Source organism: Dipodomys spectabilis, unplaced genomic scaffold (genome assembly GCF_019054845.1).
Source record: "Dipodomys spectabilis isolate Male_0828 unplaced genomic scaffold, ASM1905484v1 ptg000102l, whole genome shotgun sequence".
Taxonomy (NCBI): domain Eukaryota; kingdom Metazoa; phylum Chordata; class Mammalia; order Rodentia; family Heteromyidae; genus Dipodomys; species Dipodomys spectabilis.
In genome coordinates, this window is record NW_024870779.1 from 2,685,989 (window position 1) to 2,711,389 (window position 25,401).

Below are 25,401 nucleotides of genomic sequence, written 5' to 3' on the forward strand. Positions count from 1 at the left end.
TTAGAAGATGAAACTTTCCATGCTAAAGCTTTTAAAGATTTATCACTGGAAGCTGAATTTCCCCCCGGCGTTTATCTCTGTAAGGATTTATGTTCATTTCTGCCAAAGGTGCTTATGAAGCTAGTGTGATTCACATTTTACTGCTGATTTTAATTGTGTTAAATTGGGTCCACCAGAGAATATTTTATGCCTGGACAGGGCACTGGTTGCTCACATCTGCAATCCTGGCTACTCTAGAGGCTGAGTTCTAAGTATCAGGAATCGAAGCCAGATGGGGCAGAAAAATCTGTGAGAATCTTATCTCCAACTAACCACCAAAAAGAACAACAGAAGTGGAGCTGTGGCTCAGATTGGAGGAGCATCAGCCTTGAGGGAAAAGTCTAAGGGACAGCACCAAGGTCTTGAGTTCAATCCCCGGTACTGGCATTATTTTTGCCCTTGAATGTAATAACCAATTAGCTCCGGAGCAGAACAAACTTTCAGTCATTAACAGGCGTGCTCAGGATATTGTAAAGTAAACTCATTATAAGGAAATTGCTTTCCTTCTGAAGCCAGATTCCTACAGAAGACTGAAAATCCTGTGAGTGCCACGGTACTATCTTTCCTTCCACTTGTATAAAATCTGACTCCAAAGTTCACAAGTACTTACCCATCAGTGAGATCATTTGAATCCCTCCACACAATTGGAGAGTCATTAGGATGTCTACTATTAGCACAATTGTTTTTACAGTTCGTCTCTCAGCACACATTCGTAGTATAAAGGGCCGTCCCTGGCATGATTGCACAAGTGTGTGCAGCGTCCTTCCCTCAAGTGCACCCCTTCTCCTTCATTCCCTGACCACCTCTAAATCTACTGAGCATACTCTCTGCTGTAAATGTCGCTTTACCTTTACAGCCAGCATGGGAAAGTGTCAATAGTCATTCAATCTAGTACAAGAATAGAGTGTTCCACAGGCTGGTACACAAATATCCTTAGCAGCTTCATGCATAATATCCAAGAGCTGGAAACAAGCAAAAATGCTCCATCATCAGAGCAACAGAAAAATAACCCAAGGCCTGGCACTAGTGGCTCACGCCTGTAATCCTAGCTACTCAAGAGGCTGAAATCTGAGGATTGCAGTTCAAAGCCAGCCTAGGCAGGAAAGGCTGTGAGACTCTTATCTCTAATAAATCACTCAGAAAACTGGAAGTGTCGCTGTAATTCAAGTGGTAGATTGCTAGCCTTGAGCTGAAAAGCTGAGGGACAACACCTAGGCCCAGAGTTCAAGCCTCAGAAACAACAAGAAGGAAAGAAAGAAGGAAAGAAAGAAAGAAAGAAAGAAAGAAAGAAAGAAAGAAAGAAAGAAAAGAAAGAAAGAAAGAAAGAAAGAAAGAAAGAAAGAAAGAAAGAAAGAAAGAAAGAAAGAAAGAGAAAGAAAGAAAAGAAAGAGAGAAAGGGAGGAAGGGAGGAAGGGAAGAAGGGAGGAAGGGAGGAAAGAAGGAAAGGAAGGAAGGGAGGAAGGGAGGAAAGAAGGAAAGGAAGGAAGGGAGGAAGGAGAGAGAGAAAGAAAGAAAGAAAGAAAGATTGGGAAGGTGGCTCAGTGGTAGACCGCTTGCCTTGCATGCTCGAGGCCCTGGGTTCGATTCCTCAGCCCCACATAAGCAAAAAGAAAAAAAAAAACGGAAGTGGTGCTGTGGCTCAAGTGGTAGAGTGCTGAGTGCTAGCCTTGAGCTGAAGAGCTGAGGGACAGCACCCAGGCCCAGAGTTCAGGCTCCATGACAAGAAAGAAAGAAAGAAAGAAAGGAAGGAAGAAAGAAAGAAAGAAAGAAAGAAAGAAAGAAAGAAAGAAAGAAAGAAAGAAAGAAAGAAAGAAAGAAAGAAAGAAAGAAAGAAAGAAAGGAAGGAAGAAAGAAAGGAAGAAAGAAAGAAAGAAAGAAAGAAAGAAAGAAAGAAAGAAAGAAAGAAAGAAAGAAAGAAAGAAAGAAAGAAAGAAAGAAAGAGAAGAGAAAGAAAGAAAGAAAGAAAAGAAAAACAACTGAAGCTAATTTTCACTGTGGAGTCATCCTTACTGTAGTAATGGAATCCAGAACAACATGGCGACTTCTCAAAAAAAACAAAAAGCCTATGTTGAATGAAAGAAGCCAGACAGAAGTGTCCTATGATTCCATTTATAGTAAACTGTACAAAATGCAAACTGATCTGTAGTTCCAGAGAAGAGATGAACAGTTGTATCAAGAGGGTAGGGGGAAAGGGCGGATGTGCCCGATTTGTTTACACACTGATACATCTATAAAGCAATTGAAAATTTAAAAAAATGTTTGCAAGACTAGGGTCTTGGCCCAAGAAGTCTGGCATCTCTCTGAGTTCCATAGATTACAAACTATAGATGAAAACAAGCCTGGGGCATTTACTGCTAGTGGATGGATGTCTGATTGGTGGAGAAGGAAGGCTGTTCACAGAGCTCAGTGTTGATTGGTCAATCCTAGATTGCCCAGTCTCCATGGTAGAAAGTGGAAGTGTCTACAGCATGTCTATCTCTGTCTTGTGACAAGAGAGGAAGAACGGTGGATGAATTGACACTCCACACAGAATGACCAAGGACCACTGTCACCCTAACCTAAAACCCAACTAAAGTGTAGGCTATTTTTGTAAGCAACCAGCATTTGAAATGGAAAACGAAAAAGCTGAACATGGCTTCTAAAGCAAATCCACACATAGGCTCACCGAAGTCTAAAATGGTTCTGGCCGTATGGACCAAAGGGCCTTCTTTTTAGGCACCAGCAAATAGTGGCATGGCAAAATAAGCTCAGGCCAGGGTTCAAATCCCACCTCAGCCACATCTAACTGAAACTTTGCCTCTCTGAATGTAGTCCCATATCCGTGAAGGGGGGGCTTGTGTGATGAATCCACTAAAGAAGAATTCAGCCAGGCACTGAGCCTCACACCTGTAATCCTATCTACTCAAAAGACTGAGATCTGAGGGTTGCCATTCAAAGTCAACCTCTTCTCTCCAGTTAACCAGCAAAAAGCAAGAAGTGAGGGTGTGGCTCAAGTGGCAGAGTACCAGCCTAGATTGAAAATGTTAAGAGATAATACCTAGGACTTGAGTTCAAGCTCTAGTCCACACACACACACACACACACACACACACACACACACACACTAATAATAATAAGAATTATTATTATTATTGGCCAAAAACTAGTTCTAGGGGTCAATATCAGATTATTACTTTCAAGAATAAACTACTAATCATTTAATGGAAAAAAAGGCAGGTGTTTATAATACACTTTTTGAGCTGGGTACCAGTGGCTTACGCCTATAATCCTAGTGACTCAGGAGGCTGAGATCTAAGGATTGAAGTTCAAAGCCAGCCCGGGCAGGAAAGTCTGTGAGACTCTTATCTCCAATAAACCACTAGAAAACTGGAAGTGGTACTGTGGCTCAAGCAGTACAGCGCTCACCTTGAGCTGAAGAGTTCAGGGACAGCGCCCAAGCCCAGAGTTCAAGCCCTACAACCGACCAAAACAAAAAAAAGAAAAAAAAACTTTTTGTAAACTCCCCTAGCAATAGTACCACCTAAAGCATAATACATGTAGTCAATTTGCAACTTCTTTAACCAGTGATACATGAAGAATAAAATCTCAAATTCTCATCATAAACATGGCATAATGATACTTACATCCTGAGATTCAAATAGTTTTCAGAGTTTCCACCCAAGTTCTGATGGCATTTTGTATGTTTTCTTCAAAGCTCCAGGCACATATAGAAGAAAGTGCAAGGGAAAAAGTTGTGTATATGAAATAATTCGTTAATTACTTCAATGAGTCTTATAAAAATTCTCTCTTCCTTTGCATATTTCTGTGGCATATGATGGATAAAATGAAGACCAAAGAAAGAAAGAGATGGGTAATTCTTTTAAATGTTTTAAATACAGTATATTTTTCCTCCACAAATGTATATGCTAGTTTTTGAACAAATAGTATTTATATATTATGGTTGTGTCAAACCAATGTGTTTTTAGAAGTTTCTTATTTAAATGGAAGCAGTTGATTAAAATAATCATAAAAACTCACAGGTCAATAATCTATGTGAATGTGGACCTGTTGCAACAATGAGAAGTACAAGTTGTCATGTCCAAAACAAGCTTTACAAGGTTGGTCATCGGTGCAGGGCGGGGGGGGGGGGGGGGGGGGGGCGCCAGGGGGAAGGAGAAGGATTGGGATTGCGGGGGGAGGGGGGCAGGCTGGGAAGGGAGGTGAAGGGTAAACAAAGGAGGAGGCTGCAATGCTTGGTAAGAAATGTACGCATTATCCTGCCCATGTAATTGTAACCCCTCTGTACAGTATGTTCGTTCACAAATAAAATTAAATTAAATTTCAAAAAAAATAAATAATCTATGTGAAGACAGGAGTCAGTGGCTCATGCCTATAATCTTAGCATCTCAGGAGGCTGAGATTTGGTTCAAAGGCAGCTGGGGCAGAAAAGTTCATGAGACTTCATCTCCAAAATAATCAGCCAAAAGTTGGACTGGGAGTATGGCTCAAGTGGTAGCGTTCCAGCTAAACAAGCCACTACAAGATCTTGAGTTTAAACCTTTATATCATTAGAAAAAAAATCTATATGAGAAAGTCAGGGAAACATTGATTTGGTTAAGATCCTATCAAGCCTAAGATCTAACTAGATAAATGTGAAAATGTGTGGTTGCAATGCAAATATGACTTAACAATTTCTTACATATTGCTTGTAAGGGGATTTCGTGTGACTGCACACACAAACATGCACCCATCTGCGTTAATACAGAGAAATGAATGTGTTCCTTGGTTTCAAGGTCATTTTGAATGTGAGAAAGGATACTCCATTCTTTGCAGTGCTCAGTAATTGAGATCCTACAATTGACCAGTGAAATAATGAACTCTACCCAATTGTGTGGTCTGAAGAAATGTCAAAAACACACATTATCCATCCCGGTGGCCTTTAAAATACTTCTGCAGTCCTCTGTGTAGATTTACAGCATGAACCAAAAGGCCAACCCTGATTCTTGCAGCCAGAGCTATAGCTCAAGGACAAGCTATAATCTTGTTTCTGTTTTTGCATACAAAAAGGCATTCTGTTTATAACTATGATAGTAAACCCAGTGAACCATACAATGTATTGATTTCCTCCTTTTCTCTTCTCTTCTGTCTGTTATTTTATACACTCCTTCTGCTTATTTTTGTAGGTTTCTTTGTGTTGTTTGTTTATTTTAGAGAGTCTTACTGTGCAATCCTTACTAGCCTCAGATTGCCTTTCCTTCTGCTTCAGCCTTATCAGTGTTGGGATTACATCCACCACATCGCCCAACCAAAGTATTGTTTGGGCTTTGTTCTTCCTAAAAATTACTTTGTGTAAACAAATGGCCTACAGAACTGGTTTCAGTATGCATAACCTTTTGTCCTACTACTGCAAATTATATTGGTATTTCATAGAGCTTCATAAAGACTTCTATTTTTCAAAGAAAGGACAATTCATCTCTTTTCCTGACTTCATGATTTTTAAAACACACACACACACACACACACACACACACAGGTCCATTAACATTGGACCACTTACATTATTTTCCAAATGATATAAAGAAAATACAACTGAAGAGGAAAAAAGGATGGCCAATAGACACATGAAGAAATGCTCAACCTCCCTAGCCATAAAGAAATGCAAATCAAAACAACATTGAGATACCACCTCACCCCAGGTAGGATATCTATAATCAAGAACTCTAATAACAACAAATGCTGGAGGGGATGTGGACAGAAGGGAACCATACTGCATTGTTGGTGGGAGTGTAAACTTGCTCAACCACTTTGGAAAGCAGTATGGAGGTTCCTCAAAAGACTCCACATAGAGCTCCCCTATGACCCAGCAATCCCACTTTTGGACATTTACCCAAATGATCACAAACAAGACCACACTAAAGCTACCAGCACAACTATGTTTATTGCAGCATTATTTACCATAGCTAAGATCTGGAACCAACCCAGATGTCCCTCAGTAGATGAATGGATCAAGAAGATGTGGTATATATACACAATGGAATTCTATGCCTCCATGAGAAAGAATGACATTGCCCCATTTGTTAGGAAATGGAAAGACTTGGAAAAAATTCTATTAAGTGAAGTAAGCCAGGCCCAAAGAAACATAGGTCCCATGGTTTCCCTTATTTGCAATAACTAGTGTATGTCTGAGTCAAGCAGAAAAGGTCAGATAAGTTGATGTTAGGGAACTGAACCCTAAGATATGTATTCGAATGCTTTTTTTCTTTCATGCGATTGTTTCTAACATATTTATAAGATGATTTCTTTGTTGCTTTGTATGTCCCTCCCACACAGTATAACCCCTGCTTTCACTGTATTTGATGTTGGTATAATTTGTGGAGGGGAAGGGAAAATACAAATTGTTTAAATAGGGATACAGGTGGACCCATTGCAACAATAAGATGTACAAGTCGTTATGTCGAAAAAAGAACTTTACAACTTTGGTGAGGGGCGGAGGGGCGGGTGGGAGGAGCGGGGGGGGGGGGGGGGGGAGTATGGGAAGGGATGGGAAGGGGAAACAAAGAGGAAGCAACAATGCTTGATAAGAAACGTACTCGTTATCTTGCCCATGTAATTGTAACTCCTCTGTACGGTATTCTCACAAAAAAAAGTGTTAAAAAATAAAATAAAAGGCAAAAAAAGGAAAAGAAAATACCATATAAAGAAAATTATATAAATATAGGAAATATTCAGCTCCTAATCCTTCCTGAAGCTGGCATTCAATTTCCAAACTAAATTTCAGAATTAAAATATGTATATATATCTATTTTTTTCACGCCTTCAAATGTCTGCTAAACATGCACCGTTTTAAGTAGGACACTTCTTGAGAGGCTGCTAGAGGCTGCAGCCACTAATGGCTTTCAGTGGGATGTGTTGTCTGTGTTCGCAGTTCGAACTCCATCGAGGTACAACTGGCAGCCATCTTTAAGAGAGACCGAGCAAAACGCCCCCCAGGTGATCTCCTGCCTTTCGATTCCAACAAAATTGAACCTGAAGGAGCCCACCAAGGAACCGTGGAAGAGGACAAAAGACCAGAAATCAACCTCCCACCTGTAGACCTGAAAAAACTCCTCAGCAGAATAGTAGAAGACCAGTCCTTGGACACGGGGACAGCGCAGATCTCTGAAGGTCAGTGGGCTATGTCTTAATTCCAAGCTTCACCTCAACTCCCACAGAGAAGCTTGCCTGTCTCATGAAAACTGTAATTTTTAACTGAGGTCCTATAAAGCCAGTCATGGCTACTATGACAGGTACGCCACGGGTGGCAGTATTTCTGTTCCTCTTCACTCTCCTAGAACTGGTTTAACAAGCCTTTGGTGACTATTTTCTATTGACAGCACCTAGAGAATCCACCTTTTTCAGACCTGCACAGGTCATCCACAGTCTGCCCCTGGGTTCCTGCAGAGAGAACCCCTGGATAATGCCATTCCCTTGACACAAACTAAACTGATTCTCTGATCTAATAAGTTGGTCAGATCGCAGCAGGAGACAGATGTTGCATTGAAATCCGGATCATCTGAAGAGCAGTTGATAAAGGAACTGTTCCTAAGAGCTCGCCTCTACTCACAGGAAGGAGGCAGCTTCCTAGGGCTAGAAGCAGCAAGGTCTCTTCACTCTCTCCAGGCCTGAAGAGTTTCTTAATGATTCTAAGCCATCCCAGACAGAAGCCAGGCACCTCTGACACAGTTATATAAGGCAGCCTCCTGGGGAGAGAGTAACAGCAAAGAGAGAATGTCCCAAAGTGGTCATTAAGGCAATCAGACACCCTCAGGAGCCTCAAAGGGTACCTGAAGAGAGAGGAGGCTGGCATTCACTAGCAACCCCATAGACAGTGGCATAGGTGGACAAGGAAATAGGCATGGCCGCATGAAACTATGGTTGTTTGCCAATTCTGTTTCTCTGATTTAGCTCTGCAAACTCTTCCCACTCACAAAGGTCTCAGGGACAAGGCCAAAGGTAAAAGAGGTCAAGCTCACATTCAGCTCAAAGATCAGCTCATTGACTGGGATATTCCCTTTGTGGAGTCTTGAAAGAGAGGGAGGGTCCTGAGAATCAGGATTTAGAATGGAACGAAGACTCCACAATTGGTCTTTCATTATGAGATTCATCCTCACTATTTATTTTTTAGTCAGCTTAGTCATGTTTGGGGGGGGGGAGGCTGATTCTAGATACTGTCTCTGAGTGTTTGTGTTCATGGTTGGTGCTCTACCACTTGAGCCACAGCTCCGCTTCTGGCTTTTAGGGCATAGTTAATTGGAGATAAGAGTCTCACGGACTTTTCCTGCTTGTGTTGGCTTTCAACTACAATGCTCAGCTCTCAGATTCCTGAGTAGCTAGGATTACAGGCATGAGCCACCAAGAATCTGCAACTTAGTTGGATTTTTATCACTACTGGCCTTACCAATCAGGCTCAAGGCTTGGCATAAATACGCACAGTAAAAGTGAACACTTGCAAATCTACCGTCCAACTATTCTTTTTGTAATTGTGTGTGTGTGTGTGTGTGTGTTGGTAATGAGGTTTAAACTATAGGCCTCACACTCTCCACACCTCCAGTCCAGCATTTTGATGGTTAATTAGAGATGAAGCCCAGTCTGTCTTTACCCCACAATCCTAAGATATCAGCCTCCTGAGTAGCTACATGATACATTGTGTGCATATTTATGAGTACAGTGTGTTGATGTGCTATGTGTACACATTATGTAGTCAAATCATCCTTTTCCATATTCATACATTTATCCTTTCTCTGGGATGAGAGCACTCAGGAAGCTTTTAGTGATCTTGCCATATCTATAGTCACCCCACTGAGCAATAGCAGACCAGCTCATTTCTCCTCTCTGTTCACACACATGCTTGCACCCACTGACCAACTTCTCCCCATTTTACCCTCCCCTTTACTGAAATTCTTATCACATCCACCTACAGATGTGACCTTCATGTCTGTCCTTCAGTGCATGGGTGGCTCAGTGGCAGAAGGCTTGCCTTGCATGCTTGAAGCCCTGGGTTCGATTCCTCAGCACCACATTAGCAGAAAAGGCTGGAAGTGGTGCTGTGGCTCAAGTGGTAGAGCACTAGCCTTGAGCTGAAGAGCTGAAGGACAGCACCCAGGCCCAGAGTTCAGGCCCCACAGACCCAATTTTTTTAATGATTACTTGTAGAATTCTTTAAAAATTGGCTATTGCCACATTTTTCCACTTTATTATTTTCATTGCCCCAATCATAAAAGAAAAAAAAAGGATAAATACCCAAACCTTGTGTGTTTTTCACCCACAGAAGTGATGGTGTCATCTCCAGTCTCTGAACCCGATACCCAGTCAGGACTGCCTACCACTCCAGCCAGTATCACCCAGGTAGGTGAATTTGTTGTCCTTCTTTTGTTCAAAGAGGAGCAATGCTTCAAACATTTCCGACAACAGCAACAAAAGTCAGTTTATTGACTAACTAGAGAGAAAAATCCCTTTTGCCAAGCCAATTACAATGCTTCTCTGTTTTTGCAAAAATATACTTGGTCAACCCACTTTCAGTAACTGTACTAATAAAATGGAATTCAAATACATTTCAAATATCCTAAAGTTCAAAGATTCCTCAAATTTGGTTAGATCTTTGTTTCAATTAAAATGAGGCTGCGCCCTGGAGTTGATTACACAAACACATCTTATAAACTCAAAAGAATAAACCAGGACATATTATTTAATTTTGACTCATTTTAATTTTGATCTTAATTTTGACTTTTATATAAATAGATACACATACCTTCAGTATTATACAGATACAAAAAATATTTGAAAATTTATTCTGTAAATTTATTTTTAATTCTAAAGATCTTAACTACATATTTATTTGTGGAATATGGCAAATGTAAATGAATGTCTTAAAGAGTAAAAGTGATAATTCAGTAGTTATTTTTACATTTTTTTTGAAAATGCTAAAAACAGAGGGGTTACAGTTGCATAAGTCAGGCAAGGAGTACATGTCCTTTTGGACAATATCATCTTTTTCCTCCCTCTCTCCCAGTTTTTCCTTGTATTTTTATATTTCATTGAAAGCTACATGCATTTAACGTCTGCTCAAAGTTCTCATTTTAGTGGTCAGCAATGGAAGTGTAGACTAAGTTGTGTCCCGCTTGAAATGAAAGAACTCAAAAGAAATGAAATGTGATTGACTCATTTTCAAGTATTTCAAGTGTCTAGTCAGACAAAGTGAGTTAACCTAGAAGCTTGGATCATGTGCTGCTACATATTGTCCTTGAGGACAGAATTTTTAAATCAGAACCTTCTTCTACAGTAAAAACTCCTAAGTCCAAAATGATATGCTGAAATTTAAATAGCAATATTAAAGGACAGGAAAGATAAGCCTTCTCAAGTTCAAAGAATGTCTCTCTCAATATCTGTCCTCCTAACTTCTATCTTCAGAATGTGACTTTGAGTTCAACACTTCCTTTTGGTGAACCCAGGCAGGAGACAGAGCACAGGGAAGGACCTGGCCTGCCGGGTGAGTTTGTTCTGCCTCTGTGTGACATTTCTGGTCTGGGGCTCTTGCTGACCACTCCCTTCTTGAAACTTCTTCAACTAGCTTCCACAAAATAACCCTTGGATTCATCTATTTGGTGATTACTCTTCCTTGAGCTCTTGCACTTGAGCTTCTTTTAGATTTTTCTAATGTGTTCACTAAAACCTTACTTTATTTTTTTAATTATGATACTTTGTATGCATGTGTGTAACATAATAAGGTTTCATTTCAAAGAATCAAAACAGGACTGGGAAGGTGGCTCAGTGGTAGAGTGCTTGCCTTGCATACATGAGGCCCTGGGTTTGATTCCTCAGTACCACATTAGCAGAAAATGCCAGAAGTGGCACTGTGGCTTAAGTGGTAGAGCGCTAGCCTTGGGCTAAAGAGTTGAGGGACAGCGCCCAGGCCCAAAGTTCAGGCCCCAACCAACCATAAAAAAGAATCAAAACAAAACAAAGCACTGGTGGCTTACATCCATAAATTCTAGTTACTCAGGAGGTTGAGATCTGAGGTCTGAGGATCAAAGCCAGTCTAGCCAGGAAAGTCTGTGAGACTCTGATCTCCAATTACCCACCAAAAAAGCCAGAAGTGGAGATGTGGTTTCAGTGGTAGAGAGCCAGCCTCGAGCAAAAACATTAATGCCCAGGTCCTGAGTTCAAGCCCTAGTATCAACACAAATTTAAAAAATAATAATAATTGTTTTTAAAAAAGAATCAAAGGAAAAGACAAAACTAAGATGACTCATGGTGAAATTGAAAAATCTAGTTATTAATAGTGATGGCACAACTTTATGTACTAAAACCTATTGAATGGCTTTACATGGTTTATTTTAAATGGTTGATTTTATGTTGCATAAGTTTTACCTTAATCATTTTTGTAGGAAATCAGAAGACTGTGGAGGAAATCATATTCTAAAGAGACATGTTTCAGTGGTTTAGCTCAGAGCTCCTAGAAAGGAAATATAATCAATGATGAAATTTTAGATCTGAATGCTTATAGAGAGAAATTACTTGGGAGAAAACTTTCTCCTTCGGATCCTCATTCAGTAGTTGGTCTGGGTGGTGATGAATCTGGCTCCACCTCCACAGTGGACCAAGCCAGTGTCAGGATTTCCGTCCTGGTTCTCAGTAGAGAAAGAGCACAGATGCCAACACACCCATGATGCTCAAGAGCTCTGTTCTGACAGTCTTCCCTGTTCAAGGACTGCTTTTAGAATAATTAGAATAACTAGAGGAGTGGTTTCATAGGGCAACTTTAAACCAAAGCTGTACAAGTAAAAAATTCTCTCTCTCAACTGAGATTTTGGTTAGTGTTCAGCAAGGAGAGATATATTTGGTAACATAGGCCAAGAATGCAAATAGTCTGTGTTGGTAATTAAGGGCAGATTCATCTGCTTCCTAAATCAGTGCAGATGGGGAGATAAATGGCATATCTTAATGAAAGAGAAATGGAAATTCAAAGTAGGCAACATTCCTAAGAGCAAAATGTGCCACTTATACATGGGCAAACCCAAAGAGAAGAATGTTCTGGACAAGTCTGTGACTTCCTTCCTGCAAATCAATTCTGGCTCGCTCTCTCTCTCTTCTTCAGTCAAATGAAACCCTGGGCTCCAAAACTCTGCTGCAGGATATTACTAAGATAATTTTAGCCTAGAAAAATCTCTAAGGTTAGTGTCACCAAACGCCTACCCAGTCATTAAAGTTTCAGTAAAACGCTCATAGAAATTTTTTAGTCTAAGCAGTTTAATTTAATAGGTAATTCTCTGAGATAAAGGACTTGCAAAATATGCCTCTAGAAAACCAAGTGTACTGGCATGTTGAATAGAATTATGAAGTCCTCTATTAGGAATATTTTTAGAGCAATTGATCCCAAGTCGTTCTTGCTTGCACAGCCCATTATATTAAGATCACTTGTATTTCATAAAAATGAGAGTTAGAAAGGAAACTCAACATTCTGTCCTCCATACAAGATGCATCAAATTCAATCAAAAATAGTATCAAATCATTGGGGCAAGAATTTCATGTGGCTTGGTTTGCTTTTGATGTGTATAGGAAGAGATAGGACTCTGGTTTTCTTCACTAAGAATGATCATCTGACCTATCAAAAGCAGCTCTTCAGCATTTCCCTCCCAAATTACACATTTTTAATTTCTAAACTGTACAATTTAGAACATAATCCAGGTCTCTTAATAATTTGCTATCGTAGCCAGGTGCCAGTTTTCCATGACTATGTAGCTACTCAAGTGTTTAAGATCTGAGGATCCCAGTTCAAAACCAGCCTAGGGCAGGAAAGTTCTTGAGACTCTCCTCTCCAATTAACCATCCAAAAGCCAGAAGAGGAAGTAGGGCTCAAAGGGTAGAGTGCCAATCTTGAGCAAAACCTCCAAGGAACAGTACCCAGCCCTGAATTCAAGCCCAGTTAAGTGAAGTAAACTGTAGACAGAGCTATTCTTCTATTACCCTTTTTATTCCCTGAGTAATGTGTTGAAATTAGCACATTTCTAATTATTCTCCATCCCTTCTCAGTCTTTGACTTCATCAGAAGAAATCAGTGAGAATAGCTAAGTTGAATGAACTCAAAACAGAACCCAGATATTAAGGTTTTGTGAGGTCAGGGACGGTGGTCTGTCTCATTCATTGCAGTATCTACCACCTACTTGATGGATAACTAAGTCGGGAATGATGTGTGTGGATGAGAGGAGAGAACGAACAAAGGTGACCTATTCTGGCTCCATGAACGTCAGCGCTAATGAAGAGAATCTACTTCTCTTTTTAATCTTCTCTAAGAAGCCCAAGGTCCAAGCAATAGTAGAGAAGTAGCATTTGGCTATAAACTGCTCACACCAGGCACCTTTATCAAAATATGGCACCTACTGTCTTTCCTTTTCCCTTGTGCAAAGTATTTTCCCTTCCTGCCTGGAATGCCTTTCCATTCTTCCAGCCCGAGGCCTCCAATCCATGCTGTCAGGTCCAGTCAACCTGCCACAGATCCATGAGTCATGAATACCATCTGTTCTCGGGTCCCACGATGAAAAGAAGAGGACAGAAAAATCATATATACTGCCATCAAGCATTTGCCACACAGCACTGAAATTATGGTTGAGTGTGTCTGGGATCTCTCCCAGACTGCATACTTAAATTAAAATCATGTTTTTATTCCCGTTTTTCCCATTCCCAGGGAATCATATGTCTGGCATATGATTACGATTTCATAACTCTGTCACCGCTGTCCTCACGTAGGCTGATCTGTGTCATCGGTATCTAGCAAGTAATGCCTGGAGGCTGGGCTCCTGAGCATTCCCTCTTCTCATCTCCAAACAGCTCCCCACACTTTCTCCCCACTTGGGCAAAGTTCGGCATTTTTTTAGCAAATGTCATCCTCCTTTTGTCCAAAGAGAGTGCTATGACAACACCCATCACCATAGTTACATTGGAGGCTGAGATCTGAGGATTCAGATTTGAAGCCAGCCTGAGTAGAAAAGTCTGTCGGACTCTTATCTGCACTTCACCAGCAAAAATCCACCAGTAAAGGTATGGCCCAAGTGGTAGAGCACTAGCCTTGAGAAAGAAAAAAAAAGCTGAAGACAGCACAAAGTACTGAGTTCAAACCCCAGTTGGCACACACACACACACACACACACACACACACACACACACAAAGTTGAAATTCTCCAAACTCTCCAATTTGGTTCTCTTAGATTGAACTAGGCATGCAGTCCTTTGGGCTTTCCGTTGAGGGAATCCAGTGCTCTGTCCATCTGAGGGGTATTTTTTAAGAACACCCACATTCTGACTCTCTCCTGAGCTATGGTTCTCCATCTTCCTGCCCAATTCCGTGTTCTTCGCCTCTCCTCAGGAACAGCGCCCTCCACTGCCCAGTCCCCGCAGGTGGAGTGGATGGGCCTTACCTGCTTAGCGGTAGGGGCTGGTTGTCTTTGCAGTGTTTGATTGAACTGGTCACGTGTGTCTGAGGCAAATCCATCAAAATCTACAGGAGGAACGGATCTGCACAATTGTAGTAAGAAATTGCATCTTCCTCCACGAAGATACACACACACACACACACACACTACATTTTTCTGGAACTCTAGGCAGCTTCCTGTCACCTTGAGGCTCCTCTATCTTCCTTCCTCCTTATGTTAGGAATAGTGAGGCTCTGAAGATTCAAGAAATCTCTTCCTGTCTCCATAGACCATGGAGGAATAAGCCTTAGTTCTGTGTCCCCCAAAGCTGTGCTTTCAGGTCCGGACATGGTGCCTGTTAGATACCAGGAATTGCAGAGTGTCGTGCAGACAGACACACCTCATGACTCTCCTGCAGATACACCCATGCTTCTCCTGCTTTGGGTTCTGCACTCAAGGAGTGCATATGGAAGATATGACCAAAGGAAACCCAGTGTGAGGGCATGAGGAAGTGCAGAGGAAAAGAGAAGGAAACCAAAAACAGCTAATGCTAGCTAATGTTAATGCTGTGAGCTCCAGTGGGGAAGTGGAGGCAAGGAGCACTAGGCCTGCCGGCTGGGCGATGTAGTGACCTTGTCAGGAATGAAAAGAGGGAGGGAGGGAAGGAGGGAGGGAGGGAGGGAGGGAGGGAGGGAGGGAGGTAGACAGGGAGGGAGGAAGGAAGGAAGGTAGGAAGGAAGGAAGGAAGGAAGAAAGGAAGGAAGGGAGGGAGGGAGGGAGGAAGGGAAGGAGGAAGGGAGGAGGAGGGAGGGGAGAAAAAGGAAGGAAGGAGATAAAAGAGAAAGGAGGGAAGGAAGGAAAGAGGGAAAGAGGAAGAAAAGAAAAAAGGGATGGAGGAAAATGGAAGAAGGAAGGAGGAAGGGAGGAAAAAGATAGAAGGTAAAAGGGAAGGAAGGTAGGAAGGGAAAAAAAGAAAAAAGGAAGGAAGGATCAAAAGTAGGGGGAAGGGAGGGAAGGAAGGAGAGAGGGAGGGAGAGAAGAGGGAGAGTAGGCTGAGCTGTAGAGCCCTTGTATGCAGAGCCCACTGGGGCAGCAGTAGCAGCTGTGGGTGGGTTTCTGCGGTGAACTTGGCCTTAGCCCTGGGCTGCCACAAAACGCCTTCCCATTATCTGTTGTGGTTGCTCGAGTGCCTGGTGAGCACATAGGCAGAGGTGCCAACCTTTCCTGGCCCCTTTGTCTCCTCCTCTGATCTTGGGGCTCACACGTACACACCATCTAGCCAGTATTTGACAGGAAAAACAATAGGTCACTAAATACTGGAAATTAAATTGAAAAACAGAAAAACTCCCACACCTTCCAATTCTCTTCACAATGCTGGTTAGGATATTGTGGCCATGATCACTTCAACAGAGCTACTTTCTTCTCGTACAGATCCTGAGCCAGTGTTCGGTTTGACAAGTCTATTTCTTTTTGGTCGATCATGGGGCTTGAACTCAGGGCCTGGTGCTGTCTCTAAACTTTTCTGCTCAGGGCTAGTGCTCTACCACGTTGAGCCATACCTCCACTTCCAGTTTTCCGGTGGTTCATTGGAGATAAGAGTCTCACAGACTTTCCTGCCCAGTTTGACGTTGAACCATGGTCCTCAGATCTCAGCCTCCTGAGTAGCTGGGATGACAGGCAGGAGCCATCAGCATCTGGCAATTCGATCATTTAGTCTTGCTCTGGATGTTTGGTTGCTATTTCATTTAGTTTGAGGTGTCTGGGTATTTTTCGCTTTGGGTATAGCAGCTGCAATCTCTCCCCAAGAGTTGAGTTTTTGTCTTCCTAATGCTATCTCGATGCGAGAGAGTCCCTGGCATCCAAAGCCAGCAGTCCCCCAGCAACCTACCTGGCCAAACTACAAGAGGTGCTATATCTCCATGCCCAATTCAACACACCCATCCCCAGCTCTGCAGCCTCTTTGCAAATGGCTGGAGGCCCTTTCCTCCCCCTTCCCTTCCCTTTCCACTTAGAGGCACTGCTGCCATTAGGGTAGACTGTGGAGCTTCATGGACTGGATCATTGCTTCGTGGTAAACAGCTCTAATGACAAGGAGAAAGGCTCTGCATGAATAAACCCTTAAATGCATTTCAAGATTAAGCCATTATGGCTATTTTAACAGAAACCTTAAAAAACGTATCATTCAGATGTTACATGTAGAACATTTTCCGAAGAAAAAGAAAGGTTACTGTAGAACTGAAGGAAGAGAGATTAAGACAACATTGGGGAGGGGTAGAAATGCTGGAGAAAATATGTCACTGTCGTTGAAGACTGTTTTGCATCCTGCCAATATTTTTACTTTGAAGCCTGAAGGTGATGAGTGCATTTGCAGGCGGAGCCTCTGCAGGAAATGAGGTCATGGGCAGCATATTTATAATAAGAAACACAGGGGGGAGGCTGGGTGAGGTTGCTGATGCCTGTAATCTAAACTACTCAGGAGGCTGAGATCAAAGGACTGCAGTTCAAAGCCAACCCTAGCAGGGAAGGCCATGAGACTCTCATCTCCAATTAATCAGCAAAAAAAGCTGGAAGTGGAACTGTGGCTCAAGTGGCAGAGTACCATGCTTGAGTGAAAAAGCTAAGGATCAGCACTCAGGCCCTGAATTCAAGCCCCAAGACACACACACACACACACACACACACACACACACACACACACACACAGAATTTCTGCCTTGTGTTCCTCTTATTGGCTGACAGGAAGAAACATGAGAATCAAGGGGAAGGCCACTATTCCTGCCCTCTTTGCACATTTCTGCAGAGTGCAGCTGCTGATGGCACCTATAGTTGGAGGCTAGAGTGGAAGCACACGTTGACATTGCCCCTGTGGGACCATCAGGAAGACCTGTCTCATGGGTCCCGCTGGAGTGTCACAGAAGTACCCATCCCAGAAATCTGAATTTTAATCAGAGGAGTAGGTTTTGCAAAGCACAGTGACTGGCACATGCTCACCCCAACTACTTGGGAGAGACAGGGATTAGAGGATCAGGGTTTGAGGCCAGCCGGATCTCTCAAATACACAAGACCCTATCCGGAAAGTAACTAAAGCAAGAAAAAAGGTATGGCTCAAGTGGTAGAGCACCTGCTTAGCAAACACAAGGCCCTGAGTTGAAACCCCAGTATCACTGATAAGAAGAAGGATAGGAAGAAGAGAAGGAAGAGGAAAAAGAGACAGAGAAGGAAGGGGAGAAACTGCATTTCTACAAGTACCAGTAGATTGCACGATGCCTGCAGTGGTGTTTCTGTAGAGGAGGAAGGTCCTTGGGCAACCAGCAACCTTCTAGAACTGTTGTACACTTCTGCTTAAAGTGACAGGCCACGTCATCCACCCGACCTTAAAAAAACACAAATGTCAGGAAAATGGACTCTCTGTTTAAATGATGATTTCAGTCATCTCAGGGAGAATTTGCCATGTTTTGACCACTGAGTAAACCAAAAGATGATAGGATTTGGGTACCTTCTGCCTCTCTTTATCTTCCTTGGCAACAAATGGGGAAGAAAAGTAACAGCTCTCCATTGCTGGCTGGTACATCCTCAGAGCTGTCAGGATAAGCACTATCCTCGCCAGAGCTCATGAGGGGGCTTTGTGCTCTTGGAAATGTTAAAACAAGCACTAATCCACAGGACTTTAATAAAATGCTTACTAAATGTCATCTGATGTCAGCATTAAGCTTGCCAATCTTTGTTTATAGAGAGCAAATTGCAAGCATTTAGAGAGGGGTAAATTAATATTTGACTATATATATACATAATATAATATATATGCTAAATGCTATATGATACATACATATATAAGATTATTTTGAATGAGAATATATATACATAGATAAGCTTAGTTTGAATAAGTACATGTTGACTTTACTTTTTTAAAACAATTGCACATATATTTAATGTAAACAGTAAATTTTCAGTAATTTCTTTGGTGGTATGGAACTCAGGGCCTCACTCTTGCTAGGTAGATACTCTCCCACTTGAGCCACACCTCTAGCTACAAGATGATCTGTGTGTGTCTGTCTGTCTGTCTGTCTGTCTGTCTGTCTGTCTGTCTGTCTGTCTGTCTGTGTGCCAGTACTGGGACTTGAACTCAGAGATTCATGTTTTCACTTGGCTTTTTTCCACTCAAAACTGGTGTTCTACCACTTGAGCCACACCTCTACTTCCTGCTTTTTTGCTGTTCAGTTGGAGATAAAAGTCTCATAAGTTTCCCTGCCTGGCTTTGAACCACAACAGTCAGATCTCAGCTTCACTGAGTAGCTGGGGTTATAGGTGTAAGTCCTTGATACCCAGTTGAAAAATACTCAAGACAGGCAGAAGAAGAGAAGTTACATGAGAGAGACTCTGAAAGTCCAGCAGTACTGAGAGTACTGAGCAAGACAACCATGCTGGGTGGACATGTTGACCCTGAGACCCAAGGGCTTCTGGGAAGGAAGCCCAGGCTGCCCCCTAGGCATTCCCTTAGGAAAGCAGTGTGAAAGGATGTTCATCCACTCCAGACCTACAGCAGGTAGGTGCCTGTGAGTGAGTATGTGTGTGTGAGTGTGTGTGAGTGTGTGTGTGATTTTGAGAAATTTTTCCTGAGATTCATTATGTTCATTATATATTTTAGTAGTCTCATTTCTAAAAGAATTTGATCCCATTGTTTTATTAGATGTGAAATTTCTGTTTTGTTAGTTCTCTCAACTTCTCCTGACTTGACTTCTTTGGTTTGGAAGTTTGCATTTCCCACCTATAAACTAATGTCTTTTCCATTCCTTTCTCTCCTGAACACTCTCACCTTCTCTCCTCATCGTTAACTTTTCCTGCTTTCTTTTTTTTTCTTTTTGTGAGTCACAGGCTGGACAAGAAATTCAATTTGACATTTCAGGCATTTTTTTCCTAGCAATATTCCTATAATGGTGTCTTTCAGCCCTCATTCTGGAGAAGTTTTTTTCTTGACAAAAACAAGTTGTATTACAAGCATCATTCTCTTGTATTCTAAGGCCATTTTCCTAATTTCCAACTTTCTCTGCAAACTCATGATCAGCAATAAGATCTCTTTATACAGAGCTCTATCTCTGTCTAAGCCTTCAATAACCTTACCACCAATTCAAGACCAATTTGTACAGGATTTGACAGACCTCTTTTTTCCCTCAGACTGTATTACAATAATCCTGAATCCCCCCTCCCCCACCGCAGTGCACAATGGGCTATTATTTTTTCTCCACTCCATAGAATCTTCCTGCTGAGAATTGCTGTACAGATGCTGGCTCTCTCTTCCTCTAATGTCCGCATTCTGTGTGACAGAACCAGGACTAGAGTGCTGGGAGTAAAACCCTAGACTTGGGGACAAAAGTTCAAGGACAGCCTAAAATTCCGTACTTCACAGAATATTTTACGTGCAGTATTTCAAAACAGCAGAACATTAACATCAGTGTGCAAACTCACAATGGAAAAATGCCAATCTCAGTGCTGAGGCTCACGCCTGTAATCTTAGCTACTCAGGAGGCTGAGATTTTTTTTTTTTAATTTTATTTTATTTTAATTGAGAACATACTGTACAGAGGGGTTACAATTACATGGGCAGGAAAATGCATACATTTCTTACCAAGCATTGCAGCCTCCTCCTTTGTTTACCCTTCACCTCCCTTCCCAGCCTCCCCCCTCCCCCCCACCCAATCATACCCCCCCTCCCCCCCCCCACCGACATTGTAAAGCTGGTTTTGACATGACATTTTGTACTTCTCATTGTTGCAACAGGTCCACCTGAATCCTTAAACGACTTGTTTGTCCCCGTCTCCTCCACATGTTATACTGACATCAAATATAGTGAAAGCGGGGGTTACACTGTCGGGGAGGGACATACAAAGCAACAAAGAAATAATATTATAAATGCGTTAGAAACACATGCATGAAAGAAACAAAAACATTAAAATACATATTTGAGGGTTCATTTTCCTAACATCACATTCTCTGACTTTTTCCGCTTGACTCATACCTATACTAGATATTGCAAATAAGGGAAACCATGGGACCTATGTTTCTTTGGGCCTGGCTTACTTCACTTAATATAATTTTTTCCAAGCCTTTCCATTTCCTAACAAATGGGGCAATGTCCTTCTTTCTGATGGAGGCATAGAATTCCATTGTGTATATATACCACATCTTCTTGATCCATTCATCTACTGAGGGGCATCTGGGTTGGTTCCATATCTTAGCTATGGTAAATAATGCTGCAATAAACATAGTTGTGCTGGTAGCTTTAGTGTGGACTTGTTTGTGGTCATTTGGGTAAATGCCCAAAAGTGGGATTGCTGGGTCATTGGGGAGCTCTATATGGAGTCTTTTGAGGAACCTCCATACTGCTTTCCAAAGTGGTTGAACAAGTTTACATTCCCACCAACAATGAAGTAAGGTTCCTCTCTGTCCACATCCCCTCCAGCATCTGTTGTTGTTAGAGTTCTTGATTTTTGCCGTTCTAACTGGAGTGAGGTGATATCTCAATGTTGTTTTGATTTGCATTTCTTTTATGGCTAGGGATGTTGAACATTTCTTTATGTGTCTATTGGCCATCCTTCTTTCTTCTTCAGAGAAGCTTCTCTTTAGGTCTTTCGCCCACTTACTTATTGGGCAGTTGTTTCTTTGAGGATTTGTTGTTGGGTGGTTTAATTTTTTGAGTTCCAAGTATATTTTAGATATGAGACCCTTGTCCGTTGTATGGCTAGTAAAGATCTTCTCCCAATCCGTGGGCTTTCTATTGATCTTGCTAGCTATGTCATTTGCCCTGCAGAAGCTCTGCAACCTTATACAATCCCATTTGTCCAACCTTTCTTTGATTTGTTGTGTTTCCGGGTCTCTATTCAGAAAATTTCGGCCTGAGCCGAGGAGACCCAGGGTTTCTCCTATTCCATCCTGTAATGTTTTCAGAGTGTCTGCTTTGAGTTCAAGGTCTTTGATTCAGGAGGCTGAGATTTGAGGATGGAAGTTCAAAGCCAGCCAGGACAGATAAATCTGAGAGACTTATCCCCAATATACCATAGAAAAGCCTAAGCCCTGAGTTCAAGCCCCACAATTAGCACCAAAAATAAAACAAGAAAAAAAAAGTCATGAAAGCATTATTTTAAATGAGAAGTGTATTCATTTTTCAAGTATTCACTGACGTCTAAATAGTTTGCAGCGAGGTTCTGGAATTAGCTTTTCTTTTCTCCTAATGACTCAAACATTCTATTTAAGACTGAATTCTGATCTCACCACCTGGAAAATGCTGGCTCATGCCTGAATTAACAGGTGACCCTACTTCCTCTGCCTCCTCACCCATCTCAGCTCTGCAAGCTGGGCTCCTGGCTGCTTCCCACACCACCTCTCCCATGCCTGGCCTGACTTTTTTTCAAATCCCCTTTTGGTGGTCAGTTCCTTCCTTAGCACCCAGTTTTCCTAAGTAAAAATGGTCCAGTACCTCCAACTTCAGTGGCTCAAATGACTACCACAATAAAGAAGCCAGTGTACAGAACGTGGTGCTCCAATGGTGAAGGAGTAGAGAAGCCAAAGAGGAAAAAGAGTTACTTTAAGATTCTACAGATCGGTTGGGTGCTGGGGGCTCACACCTGTAATCCTAACTACTTGGAAGGCTGAGATCTGAGGATTATGGTTCAAAGCCAGGCTGGCAGGAAAGTCCATGAAACTGTTATCTCCAATTGACCACCAGAAGGCTAGAAGTGGAGCTTTGGCTCATAGTGGTAAAGCACTAGCCCTGAAAGAAAGGCTAAGAGACAGTGAATTCAAGTCCCAGTACCAGCACCAAATAAATAAGCAGGTGATTTCTCTACCCATCAGCAAAGAGCCAAAGGTAAGAAAGCAGAGAGTATTGCCTGAGTCCAGACCAGCTCACCTGAAGGAAGTTGATGACCTGTGACACCTGTCTGGAGAAGTCACAGGAGAGACAAGGTCATGGCCGCAGACATCACTTGGCACACAGAGGGAAGAAGAGAGCAATTGTCTACCTCTTCTGCTCAGTGCCTCCTCCATGTGGGCCAGACCCAACCAGAAAGCTTCTACACCTAACCTAACACACTCTTTCACTCTTTCTGTATCAACTCCTGTCCATTCTCTTGCTTTCCTCTGGCTCAGGGGCATTCTCTATGGAAGGAAGGAAGGAAGAAGGAAGGAAGGGAGGAAGGGAGGAAGGAAGGAAGGAAGGAAGGAGGGAGGGAGGGAGGGAGGGAGGGAGGAATTAAATTTAGAGATGGGTGATAGTGGATGATTGTAGTAATGGCATAGGATTTTCAATTTGTGAATATTCCCAGATTTTATTTGTGGGGGGGGGGGTGTTAGTAGGCACTATTAAAGTCCTTGGTTTATGCAGTCCTAATGCAAAATGTAAACCCCTTCAACATAATATTTTGTCTTCAAACCATAGCTAACACACTAAAAGAAAAAGGCTACTTGTTCAGAAAGCTAGGCATCTTTAGGGCATTCTTCAATACAGGTGAGAGATGGATGGCATCTATCTTTTCTACTCAAGCAACTCTACCACTTGAGCCATGCCTCTGCTTCTGGCTTCTTGCTGGTTAACTGGAGATGAGTCAGTTTCACTGTCTTTCTGACCATGACAATGGCTTCACACAGTAATGGTCAGATCTCAGCCTCCTGCGTAGCTAGGATTACCCATAGGAGGCAACAGCGCCCAGCCAGAGTTCCTTGTGCTTACATCCCTTACATGTCAGGCTCAGCAGATCTATTATGCCTTCACCCACACACCACTGCTGCCAACATGTCCTGTGGAATTTTTTTAACTTAGTCTCAAGTTCTGTCAGCCTGATTGCTAGTGTATGATTCTACCACTTGAGCCACACCTCCAGCTGGGCTTTTTCCTGATTATTTTAGAGATGGACTCTTGCTGACTTTTCTGCCCAGGCTGGCTTCTGGACTGGTTTGAACCGAGATCCCCTAGTTCCAGGCTCTTGAATAGCTAAGAAGAAAGGTGCAAGCCACCTGCACCCAGCCTCAAATACCAGTTTATGTAGCCTTGTCAGAATCAAGGACATGAAATTAAATAGTCATCTGATGCTCCAAAGGAAGATCAAGTGCATTTCGGAGATCACTTGGAGCTGAGTGATCCTCAGAAGCTTGAGTGGGAAATCATTCCCCTTGGAGCTCCGAAGGTATTCTGAAAAAAAGTTCATGCTTCCAAACTATCTCTTAGAAGCAGAAGCTTGGACCCTGTCTTTTATCTTTTTTCAAATCTGTGCCCAAAACGGTTCTCCCTAGCTCAACTCTGACCTACTAGAGTAATATGTTCAAAACACATGTTTACAGGACTGGAAGGTAGCTCAGCAGACAGATTCAGAGAGAGAGAGGCATAGATAGATAGATAGATAGATAGATAGATAGATAGATAGATAGATAGATAGATAGATAGATAGATAGATAGAAAGATAGATAGAGCTATAGATGGGTAAGCTATAGATGGGTGCTCTACTACTTGAACTACAGCTCCACTGGGCTTTTTTTTTTGGTGTTCTATTGGAGATAAAGGTTATATGAACTTTCTTTCTTTCTTTCCTGGCTGACTTCAAACTGCAGTCTTCAGATCTCAGCCTCCTGAGTAGTTAGGATTACAGTGAGCCACCAGTGCCCAGCTAAGAAGGTTATTAACCAGCTTGGAATGAAAACAACTTAGAAATTCAGCCATGCATTTCAACATGCATTTTCTTTTTCACAAGTTCTTTAGATGCACAGTAGAAAAATGTCATTTATTTTTCCAAAATGACATTCATTGATATAAAAAGCGTTGTAAATGTCAAATGGAAGAATGTTTCTAAAGGAACTTCAGTGTGCTTGTGTGATGATGCCTTTCTTTCAAGGTATAAAGTGAATGCCTAAAGTTGAAAAAAAAATTGCCTTCCATTGAATCAATTTTGAATCAGAATTATCCACGTGGACTTCACTAGATTTAGGTATTAAATGTAAATATTTGTGTAGCTCTTATTGACCTGAGTTCTTACTAGCAAAAGAGAATAAAGAAGTAGAAACCAAATGACTTCAAAGAAACCCATTGTAGTCTTGTGGGATGATGGATGAAGGCTGAGGGTCCAACACAAAGCTTCCGTCACTGTCACACCAGGAAGAACTTTTCTTATCCCACAATGCCCTGAAAATCACAAGGCCGGTGCTTGCTGAGCCTTATCGTCAGAGTTTCTTTCCTTTTGTGGGGGAAGGATTATGGGAGGTGCTGGGGCTTGAACTCAGGGCCTCACACTTGTTAGATAATCGATCATCTATTCACTGAGCCCCACCCATAGTCTTGTGTTTCCCAAAGACTAACACACAACAGCCAGGAAGGCTGAAATGTTTCAAGCCATTTATTGTAGAGAAAGGAAACTTGTGTTAGTACAAAACATTGCAGGAGGATGCTCACAGCAACTGTGTTCACCACAGCTCCAAACATATTAAAAATGACCCAAATGCCCTTCTGTGGGTGAATGACTAGAGCTTCTGAGCCTTGACTATATCGTGTAAATGCTACTCTGCAATAAAAAGAAGCAAACTAGCCAGAAACTGGTAGGTCACACTTGTAATCTTAGCTACTCAGGGGCTAAGATCTGAGAATCATAGTTCAAAGCTAGCTGGGTAGGAAAGTCTGTGAGACTCTCATCTCCAATAAACCCAAAAAAGCTAGCCTTGAGAAAAAAAAAAACTGCCCAAGCCTCAGGACTGGCACACATACACACACACACACACACACACAAGTATCATATATAGTAGGATTGATTTATATTATATACTTGTATCATATATCATATGTAATATATATATAACAAAATAATGATACATAGAACAATTTGATGAATTTTAGGAAATTAAACTAAATTAGCTAATGCTATATTATTCCATGTTTGTGATATTTAAAATGAAAAACTTGTAA

General features: G+C 41.9%; 1 protein-coding gene across 1 annotated transcript in view; it reads left to right on the forward strand.

Annotated features, from left to right (window-relative positions):
* The window catches only part of Impg1 (interphotoreceptor matrix proteoglycan 1), a 126,258-nt gene that overhangs the window by 67,950 nt on the left and 32,907 nt on the right, over positions 1–25,401 (forward strand). Inside the window, exons 9-12 of the mRNA XM_042687105.1 lie at positions 3,869–3,889; positions 6,944–7,182; positions 9,326–9,402; positions 10,465–10,543. Coding sequence (XP_042543039.1) covers positions 3,869–3,889; positions 6,944–7,182; positions 9,326–9,402; positions 10,465–10,543 — 416 coding nt within the window. The remainder of the gene's footprint in view (positions 1–3,868; positions 3,890–6,943; positions 7,183–9,325; positions 9,403–10,464; positions 10,544–25,401) is intronic.